General features: G+C 41.8%; 1 protein-coding gene across 2 annotated transcripts in view; it reads left to right on the top strand.

Annotated features, from left to right (window-relative positions):
- The window catches only part of LOC118081799 (tetratricopeptide repeat protein 27), a 93377-nt gene extending 82213 nt beyond the window's left edge, over positions 1 to 11164 (top strand). For both annotated transcript variants that reach the window (XM_035108253.2, XM_035108254.2), the window contains exon 20: positions 1514 to 11164. In XM_035108253.2, the coding sequence (XP_034964144.2) occupies positions 1514 to 1636 (123 nt within the window). In that variant the 3' untranslated portion in view covers positions 1637 to 11164. The remainder of the gene's footprint in view (positions 1 to 1513) is intronic.
- Positions 11165 to 11383: the final 219 nt, after the last annotated feature.

Below are 11383 nucleotides of genomic sequence, written 5' to 3' on the forward strand. Positions count from 1 at the left end.
AGGGCTCCCTGTCTCATGGCTTATGTTCTCAAGTACTGCTACAGTCACTTTACTTTGAACTCTTCCATTCTAACCCGAAAATATTGTAATGGAAAGGAGATGGAGTAGATATTCTTGATATATTTAATCTGTGAAAACTTTACTGGACTAATCTAGAAATATCCGATAGTTGTCTCTGTGCAAGGAATGGCTTTTGTACACATACACACTTTTGTAGAAAGTGTGTGTGTGTGTGTGTGTGTGTGAGAGAGAGAGAGAGAGAGAGAGAGAGAGAGAGAGAGAGAGAGAGAGAGAGAGAGAGAAACAGAGATGGGAAAACTGGCATTGGTCCCTCAAGACATCCCTAAGCATGACTTTCCCTGATTGGAAAAGCAGGAATGGGTGTACAGAAGGAAGGTAGCTCAACAGTGTTCTTCCATCAAAGCCAGGGGGGCAGATGACACCCATTTGTCTGGCTGTACAGATTGTCACACAATCATCCATAATCCCCAGAGAGCTCTGTAGCTTCAGCAAGGCTTGTTTTGGACTTCAGCTTAATGAATGCCAAATAAGAGAGAGAGAGCTGAGCCAGACACCATCCGTCCTCCCCAGCTTCTTCACATTGGGTAGCCAGAAACAACTCTTTTTTTTAAAAAAAAAGGCATTATGGACAGCTGTCACAAAGGATTCTTTGTGAAAGCTTCCATCTCTCAGGAAAAAGTCTTCTAGCTCTGCTGCACCTGCCAAAACTGGACTGTGAGCTGGCAATTGTAACACTGTTTCTCCAAAGAGGACAGTAGGGCAACTTTATTACATTTCTTTATTGTGTTTTCCCATGAATGAATTAAAATTGCCCATTCAATAGAACCCACCCATTGTGACGTTGAATACTGCAGCGGGTACATATCAGCCAACAGGTGCAAATGACCTGAAGTGTCATGGTGTAGCGCTAAGGAAATTGCATCGCTAAGACTTGGAGCAGGGTCTAGTTTTTCCTGCCACACATACCCCTCCTCACCCGGTCATCCAAATGAGAAGATGGTGGGCGATTTAGTGGGTCTGATCTTCATAACCTGCTGCAAAAACTAGAATGGCTTTTTAGTTTATGAGGAAATGCATCACTTCAAGGCATGTCCAGTAGTATCCCAGGCCCCAAATCAGACTGCAGCCTAAATAGGGTTAGGCCACTCCTGCTGCTTCTACAAGTAATCAAAGGTGGGGGGGGGAACCTAATGTTCACTGTTTGGCCAGTTGGGTTTATAGGTGCAGGTGAGTGCCAGTGACGCACAAGTAGGTCCAAGCATTGACTTGGTGGAATTGCTGCAAAATTGGATTGTATCCTTGCACAAATCAGTAATTCCAGGTCTTGTCCCAAATGGATTAAGTGGGCAGAGCTGTCATTAATTTGTCTACAGGGTGACACTGGTGTGTTTTAACAATGTTGTAGTTCTTCTTAATCTGCATTTAGGATGATTTTATTGTCTTTGGTTAAGAATAAACTTTCTGTCACAAATCATTGTTTTTTCTTGTGCAGCAACTTTTTGCAGACACAGTGAGTGGTGAAGTTTCCAGTGACCTAGCTGAAGAAGTGGCAGCTATGGAGAACTTGATAGCGGAATTGCAGGAACTTAGCAACCAGCTAAGAAATCAGACCTGAGAAAAAGAAGATCCGGTTTCCTGGAAGGAAGGAAGGGCAAAGTTGGCAAACTTCATTGGCAACAGTTTGAGCTAATGAGCTTGCAGTAAATCAGACACCCCAAGCCACTCTCTAATAAATATTTTTCCATATAACGTAGCTTCTAATTGCAGCCAGCATTGCTAGGACTGTAAAGTGCTTTTAAGGTCAGGCCTGTTCATTGTCATTTTTGGTGTTTGTGTGATTTCTGTTGGCCTGGGTTTTATAGAACAAAACTGACTGGTTTTTATTTAGAAGGCCCTTTTATTTAGGATTAGTTCTGCTCGAGTGCACCACGTAATTGGCTTCTGTCCATTGATGTGCACTTTGCAGATAGGAGAGATTAAGTCCTGTTGATGTTAGAAGGGAAAAGGGATGGGGGCACTTTGCTCTTGTTTCTAATTGAGATTGGGGGAAGGTCAGAAAGATTGAGAAAACCAAACAAAAAAACCGAAATGGCTCTCTTCTGTGGAATTTAAAACAAATGTAAGTGTGAAGGATGTGTCAGTTGTGTTATCCTTTGGTTTTGTGGTTTTCAGAGCTAAGCATTCACAGAAAATGGGCAGCACTTTCCCAATAAAACTACACAACAAAGGCAGCACAAACAATAGCTTGCATCCTAATCCCCATCATTTCCTTTTCTTTCTGGGAAATGATGTGTTGTTTTTCTGGTTTTCTAGCAGCCTTTGAGGTTCAAATGTAACTGGGCAATCAATAGTCCCACTTTCCTAAGTTTGACCAATAGCAGCTACTGGACTTGATCTGAAATGGGTCCCAGCTTTCCTTCCTCATTAATCTAAATATGGGTGCCTACAAGATCCACCTTTTCTAAACCCAACCAAGGCTATTTATTCTGTCTCTAGCATTGACAGGTCAGGTGCCCCTGCCAAGCCTTTTAACTATCCCTCTTGTTTATCACCAGGATGATAGTATGACATATATTGCCTTTTAAAGTGGAGGTGCCAGTCTTAGTGTCATGGTTTAATTGCCATTAGCCTATTCTCTATGAATTTATCAAATCCTTTGTGAAAGTTTCTAGAGTCAGTTTGTTTGAAGGATCTGGTTCTCACAATCATATCCTTACTTCATAAACTAGAATTATGCATGAGGTGTGTATGTATGGGTTGATGCACATAGCTCCCAATGGTGTCTTGAGAGAATACAACATTCAGGGAGCAAAACACAAAAATATTATGTTGTTTCTTTTCCTCTCCTCCCCCATCAAATCAAGTCAGCTGACTCTGCTTCCCCCTTGTAAACTTACATTTTACTTTCTGTAATAAACATTTTTACAGGACACTTTCCCTTCTCCACATCCTCCTCCACCATTGTTCCCTCTGCTTGCTTCTCAGATGCCAAAGGCACCTGGAAAAGTTAGTAGAATTGGGAGAGAAAAGAGGGAAAGAGACACTTTCCACTTCCTCCCTCACTCCTATGTATGTTTCAAGGCTGAGATAGCTCCCTTCCCACTTTCAAAAAGGGCGTAGTAGTAGAATACAGAGCCTTTGAAGACGCTGCCACATTGGGGGCAGAGTAGCCTTTGAGTGAACACATAGTTGCCTAACTCAAGAACTGCCCACTTGGCCTGGCATAGTCTCTGCAAGGCCTCAATCATTTAACTGAAACACCACGGATTGAGCTTGGGACCATTTGCATGCAAAGCACAACCTCCACCCCTAAGTTTTCGTCTTTCCGCTTTTGTTTTTCCACGTTCACACTTAATGTTTTTAGGTGGGAATGCAGTACATTTTGTCTACGTCCAAAAAAAAAAAAAAACCAAGCATGTGAGGAAGCCTGGATTGTGAGCCACATTTGGAAAGCCTTTTTTCCTTTTCCTGTTGCACTATTTCCACGTCCCAGAGGAGCCATGATAGGGCATCCTGTTGTTTCCTTTTCTGCTTACAGATGAAGTGGGAGGGGATATTCACACTGCAGAAGCCGGCTGTAGAGCGTCCAGCTGCAGTATAGCAACAGATGACCTTTCTCGTGCAACAGTTCTATAATAAGGCCTGGGTTGCAAGCATCCTTGGAATGGTGCTTTCTCCAGGAATGATAATTAACGTTCACGGATGGTGAAGTCACTCCGAGAAGAGTTCAGCGAGTCCTCTGTTATCAATTTGTGCATTCCGCCCCCCCCAGTCATAACTTAGTGTAAAAAACTGCAGGATTCACACAAGGAAAAATCAGTAACATTGTTAAAAACTTCCTAGGCTGGGTCATTTTGTACTTAAAGGGGGGACCAACTCCAGTGGTATACCTCACTCCAGTGACTAATATATGATTTCTGATCCACTTCTTCCCCTTTTCGTTCCCAGTCTCATAAAGACCTCAACCTCATAAGTTCAACAGCTCCTATAAAAAATGCAGATGGGCAGCAGGGACTGGGGATGGTGGAAGGACATAGACCTAGGGTCAGTGCACACAACCTTCCCATGGGGATAAGACTTGTATAGGAACATAGCAATTTGCCTTGTAGTGAATCTGACCATGGTCTGTCTAGTTCAGTATTGCCTACACTGACTGACAGTAGCGCTTCAGTGTTGCAGACATGGAATCTCCTCAATCTGATTTATATCCTATGCCCTTTTAAAATGTGTTTCTTTGGGGGGGATTTGGTGGTGGTGGTTGTTTTTATGATGTGTTTTGTGGTTTTTATATCTTGATTCTATTCTGTGAACCACCCTGATACCCTCAGGTATAGGGCGGTATATAAATTCAATACATCATCATCACCCATCAATGCTACATGGAGGTGCCCAGGACTGAACCTGGGGTATACATCTGCTATACCACTGAACAACACTTTCTGCCAGTTTCTTGCATCTTCCTACCTGTAAAGCCAAGCAGCATTAACATTTAGTTCTAGGTTGTTGTTTTTTATTCAGATTTCTTTATACTCACCATCGAGAAAATGGTGTATTGTTTGAAGAGGAGAAGTATCATAGAGTCATAGAGTTGGAAGAGACCACAAGGGCCAATTCCACTGTTGGAACAGCTCTTACTGTCAGGAAGTTCTTCCTAATGTTTAGGTGGAAGCTTCTTTCTTGTAGTTTGAATCCATTGCTCCGTGTCCGCTTCTCTGGAGCAGCAGAAAACAACCTTTCTCCCTCCTCTATATGACATCCTTTGATATATTTGAACATGGCTATCATATCACCCCTTAACCTTCTCTTCTCCAGGCTAAACATACCCAGCTCCCTAAGCCGTTCCTCATAAGGCATTGTTTCCAAGCCTTCCAAGTAAAATGTAATATAAATTCTAGGCATTTGGATCATTTCCCTACAAAAGAATTGATAATATCAAGATTTAATGGTTTTATCAGGGTATCTTCCAAACATTTTAAATAAAATCACCTTTTTCAAAGTTTTGGTTTCCAATATATGTGGTTCTGTGATACTGGGAAATTAACAAATCTCTGCTTTGCTGAGTAATTATAAATATCAGTGATATTTCTGTCTTCAATTGCCAAGATCCGAATAGTGTTAAAGGAACAAATGAGAGAACAAAAAAATAGGGATTAGTGGCACACACTTTGGATTCTTGGTACTTAAATAAACTGGAGTGTGTCTAGGAAAAAATTAAACTGGAGACAGGGCTAACTAATCTGGAATTCTTGTCAGTAAGATTACTCAGATTGGCTGCTGCCTGTTCCAAAGATCATTTTTAAAAGCCTATGGTGACTGGAAAATATTATTTTAAAATACTGTGCTTGTGTGTTTGTAACAAAGGAAGGGCTAGTATAAAGAGGATGCACTTAAACTGTTTAAGCAGTAAATCTGTTCTTCCATTAGGTATGGTGTTTGGATGCTATCATCCTGTTACAAGAGCATAGCACAACATTTAACTTATTAGGAATACATTTGTCTTTCTGACCCACTTTTCTAGTATCGTGATCTGCATGGTTCGTAATGTGGGTGATTGTATCTTGGTAAGATGATCATAATGTCCTTGAAACACACTTTGGCCCATCTTCTGAGAAACTGTGTCATGGCATTTGTTGTATGATTTGCCAGTAACACCAATCACAAAACCTGCACTTCAATTCATGTGCCACGGTATGCATTAAACTTCAGCTACTGCAAAAGCTTTGAATCAGTACTAAATACCTAGGGACCATTTCCCCATCCTTCTTGGCTTAGAAGGCTACTTTTGCCATAACTACTAAGAGTTTTTATGCTTTATTTTCTGATAAGGCAGGAGTGAGGGGAATACATGGCCCTCCAGGTGTTGCTAGATCATAACTGGCCATTTATTCCATGCCTCTGTTTTAAGGCAATTAAATGTATTAGGCATGCAGATAATTTAATGTGTGATAGGACTCGGGTGATACATATGGATGCATTCATGCAACACTATCCATGTACTAAGGGACACGGGTGGCGCTGTGGGTTAAACCACAGAGCCTAGGGCTTGCTGATCAGAAGGTCAGCGGTTTGAATCCGTGCGACGGGGTGAGCTCCCGTTGTTCGGTCCCAGCTCCTGCCAATCTAGCAGTTCGGAAGCACGTCAACGTGCAAGTAGATAAACAGGTACCGCTCCAAGTGGGAAGGTAAACAGCATTTCCGTGTGCTGCTCTGGTTTGCCAGAAGCGGCTTTGTCATGCTGGCCACATGACCTGGAAGCTGTACACCAGCTCCCAGGCAATAACGCGAGATGAGTGCCGCAACCCCAGAGTCGGTCACGACTGGACCTAATGGTCAGGGGTCCCTTTACCTTTACCTATCCATGTACTGTACAGTCCTTGCCCAAAGTTCTCACAGTCTGAAGTTTGAAAGTGAGCAGGAAAGGTTCAGGATGGGGAGCAGTTATATGTACTTTTTGTGACTGGACATTGAGACAGAGCAGGGGGTTGTGAGGGCTTCATGGAACAGTAGGTTTTGAGGAGAGCTGTGAAGGAAAATAGGTGACAGTGGCACTACACAGGTGTTCTCAAACCTGGAATTCCATCCCGGGAGTGGCAAAGAAGAATATAAGCCAAGCTACTTTAAGAAAGCAGGAGGAAATCAGTGTGCTTGCTATTTACCAAGTGGTTACATTCCACAGTACACATCCAAATACTTGGTAAGCCCAGTGGCTGTAACATTCTGCCAATTGGTGAAAACTGCCACTCTATTCCACAAATTCTGCAAACGTGGATATGTGGCATATTTTCTCTGTGATTATCTAATTTGGCACACAGATAGTTCAACAATGTGTAAAACCTAAGAGGACATCTGTCACAAATGGAAAAACAATGAACTCATAACAGTCCAAGCAACAGTGCTGTGCGACACAGGAAGGTTTTTCTTAAATGTTTAGAAGTGCTTATAAATAGATAGGTTTCAATCAACAAGAAGCTCATTCAGGCATGCACTCAAATATAGTAGCAGCATTCATTAGACAAACATTTCTGCTAATCCCTGGGCTATGCTAATAAAAGAGTGATCCTTCTAGACTGCAGATAGTTCAACTCCTATTATTTAAGCCTAATGACAATTGTATTAAATTTGAGCAAGTGTCCCACTCAGCTTAAACTAGAGATCTCATTAAAATGGTTGTGGAATAGACATTTCTCTAGCTGAGAAAAATTAAAATGCATGTGAGATTTATGTGGGTTTTTAAAAGCTGTAGAACTTTTCCTCCCCAGTACCTACCGGTAGTTATTCAGAATACCCCATTTGACACACACACACACACACACACACCCCAAAGTAAATAAATTGTATTTGTAGCAACATAATTACCATTGCCACTGGCTCCAGGCAGGACATTGTGTCATACTTGGCACAAAGCCCCAGCTGAGTGCAGCATAACCACATAATACCAATCCTGAAAGAACTTCATTTCTGGGCTGAAATCAAGGTGCAGGTGTTGACCTACAAAACTTGAGAATTAGGTAGCTAATGGAACACCCAAGCCTGTTATCAGCCTGTCTGTGTCCTTAGTTCATAGGAGAGAACCCCATCTCATTCTGCTGCTAGGGGAAGTATATTAAGCGGTGACACAAGAAGGCCTTCTTCATGGTGGTAAACCAACTCTAGAATGCCATTGTCAACTTTATTTACATTCTAGCACCAGGCTAAGCCCCACCTGCTTATTCAAACATTTTGAGTGGTTACTCAGTCACGACTGGATTTACTGCAGAATATCTGTTCTTGCTGCTCATTGTTTTGGGGTCCCCTTCTTTTATGGTTTATTATTTTCATATTACTATTAAAAATTTAACTAAGTAACCAAATGTCAAATCTCCCCACAAACAGGTAGGGGTCATTCACATTATGTGTTTCCTCCACCCTTGCCAGCAGCAGCCAATTATCTGGGGATGGCAGGTCATGAGGGTTGGGGCATTGAAGCTGCAGGTGAGCATCTGAGTATAAATGATCTTGCACATTTCAAAGGAGAGTGGGGAAAACTTGCCACAAGATGCTGGCTTCCGTGGCACTCCCCTGTTGCGTATCATATGTGGATCTGCTCCAGTACAATTAATGTGGCTTAGAGCTGCCTTTGAAGTTGATAACCTTCAGATGTTTGGGACTACAGCTCCCATCAGCCCCAGCCAACATGGACAACAGGCAGACAGGATGGAAGTTGTAGTCCAAAGCATCTGGAAGACACAAGGTTAGGAGAAGGCTGGACCACTGGAGACTCACGCAGAGATAATCCTGTGGAGAACTTGCACTATTTACACGTATACGCATAAGGTTGCTCTCTGGCCTAGTCCTAAATATGGATATTATATCTGACTTGCATTTATGTTTGTTTTTAAAGAAACCTTATGAACAAATTGAATGATTTCTCATGAAAACTGCTTTGTATAAATGTCTCTTTAAGCTTGCTCTCATATTTAAAAAAGACCCTTTGTGGTTTTTAGTTTCTTGTCACCTGAATGCAATTTTCCTTGCCTGCATCATCGCAAAAGATTTTCCTCGTGGCTGGTATCAGCCCCCCTCTTGCCCCCCTCTTCTTCCTGCCTTACTGTAAACTCTAGTGACCTGCAAGTCTTACTCATCTACACCATCCCTTGGCCCAAAACAAATGCAATGATCTCTGCAAAACAGCCAAGATTTGTGACAGCCAGCACAGTATTAATGGCGCTAAAGTGCTTGCTTATATAAAAGGGAGTTGGAATATTTAGAGGCATCACAACTAAAACAAACCATTTAATATCATTAGCAGGGGAATCAGGGAATTAACCCTAGGGTGGCTGCCATTTTCCAGATCTGCTCAAATACTATGTTTTTTCAACCTTAATGACAGGCATGCACCCAAATGTGTCCCCTTTTGGTGCTTCACTGTTTTTGGAGGGCTGCCTGCTTTTGACACTCCCTTACTTTCTACTCAGGTCAGTCTGACTTACCTCTCCACACATATTTTTCACTTTATTTCCCTTTAAGATAATGGTCAAACTGTTGGCAGCTTTGTCTACTATGGAAGGCAGCGGCTGGGGGAGTGGGAGGGGTAGTTCTTCTTCTTTTACTTGGCTTGGATTTTGCTTTTATTGCCCATCCCACAAATGAATCCAGTTCAGTGGCGATGGTCAGAAACCTCTGTAGGACAAAAAAAATGTAATTATTAAAGCCAGCCAAAACAAAATTAATAGAAACTAAAAAGAACCAAATCAGCAAAACCTGTGGTGAACACAAGCTGCCACCTGTAAACTCTTTGCAAACATTGGCTGAGCTACTGCCATGTCGCAGAAGCCTGGGAAGGCAATGTGAACGGTATTCTCATGTTTTGCACTTGAACACACAGTGTTAGAATATACCTATGTGATCCAAGGACATGCAAATATAGGAAAACTAGGCACAGTTTTGTTAGATCTTCTTACTATATTAATTAGAGGTTTGGGGCTTTTGAATAACAAGGCAGTGAAAATGACAGTGTGGACGACTTGGGCAATAAGGCTTTTTATGGTCCAATTACTGTAACATGAAAAAACCTGCAGAGATACTACATTACAGCAATGTTGAAACATCAGCACATACAAGGCAAACGAGCGTATTGTAGTGGCTATAGTATGAATCCAGAAGTCCTGTGTTCGTATCTTGCCTCTCAGGCGCCTACCGTATAGGCAACATGTGTTTTTCCCTTTCGCAGGCAATAAGATGATAATACTGGTCTACAATACAGGATAGAGTAAGTACCTATTAAAGCACTTAATGAACTCCTTTGCTAGATTTGTGCAACAATACTACCTGCTCCTTTGGCTCATGGATATTCAGATCAATGCGCATTTACAGTTTTTACCAGGAACACTTCTGTGAAACCGATATACAGTGGTGCCTCGCTTAACGAAAGGATTTTTCGAGCGAAGCTTGCCTCGCTAGACGAATGCGTTTTATGGAAAAATTCGTCTAGCGAATCGCGGTTTCCCATAGGAATGCATTGGAATTCAATTAATGCGTTCCTATGGGCAAAAAAACCTAAAAAAAAATTTCAATGCATTCCTATGGGATTCGCTAGGCGAATTTTTCGCTATAAGAAAAGACCCGTGGAACGAATTAATTTCGTCTAGCGAGGCACCACTGTATAAACCAATAAAAGTGGCCCAGCTGCAAAGCTGTACAAACTTCAGGAACACGGCTAAGACTTTCTTGTACCAGTAAGCATTTTAAGGTATTGGGAGAGATTTAATTAAGTTGTTGCATGCATGGAACGAGGTCCACTCACACAACAGGACCTCCCCTGTCTCTTCCCCCATGCCCCCTAAAATCTCTGGATGGTTGGGGGGGAAACGCAGAAAAAAGGGAGATGTCTCACTGCAGGAGCAAACCTTTCTCCTTGCACACATACCCCAATTCCTTGCACGCTACATTGAATTCTTCCCAGAGTTCGCTTTTATGATAAATCTTTATTATTCCACTTTCTATGGATTATTTGTATGCTGGTTAGAAATACAAATATGTAAGTGGTCTAGAAATGTCTTAAATAAATCTATAGCATGCACCAAGAAAAGATTAGTTAAAATGCTTGAGGCCCAAGAGAATGGCAGCTCTTTTAAGTATTTTTAGCTCTGAAGTTAGGCAGGTGAGGGCCTGGTAAGTGTCTGAATGTGACACTGCTGTGCAGCCCTATATAACCAACGCTTTGATCTGTTGATTTTGAATGAAATCCCAAAATGAGTGTAATATATTTTCATTTCTGAGACTATTAATAGTTTAGAACTCTTCTAACTATTATCATTTATCAGAGTTAAAGTGTGTGTGTGAGTGAGTGAGAGAGAGAGAGAGAGAGAGAAGCCCAGCATAATGGAAAACGAAAGGGGTGTCTCCACAAATTTTACCCTTTCCATTTGGCAAACCATGTCCTTGACAAGAGTATTGCTTTTTAATTTCCTGCCTTGCTGGTTTGTGCTTATTGCCCTCCCCAATGATCTCAGTTCAGCTCTGAGAGTTGTGCTTTTAGTGCTGAAGAGCAAGGATTGGGATGTTGTGCATAAGTCTCTCCTAAACGTTGACCTCAGTCAACACCCCCCAACTATGAAGTCGCAGTTTGAATACATGGCCTAGAAAACCTGTCAGCATCTGCCAGTGCTTCTGCCAGAAAAAAACACCCCAAAACATTGCCAGATCAGCTCCCCTGCCCAATTTTTTATTCATTCTCTTTTTCCAAAACAAAAATACAAATAAAAATTGGTACTTTGTGGTCTTCCTCTGAGTATACTTGTGGGATGTGAGTGGATGGAAAGGATAATTGGGAAATGAGCACATTCTCTTTTCCTTATATGGCAGCAGAGAATAGATGAACAAG

Source organism: Zootoca vivipara, chromosome 3 (genome assembly GCF_963506605.1).
Source record: "Zootoca vivipara chromosome 3, rZooViv1.1, whole genome shotgun sequence".
NCBI classification, from domain to species: domain Eukaryota; kingdom Metazoa; phylum Chordata; class Lepidosauria; order Squamata; family Lacertidae; genus Zootoca; species Zootoca vivipara.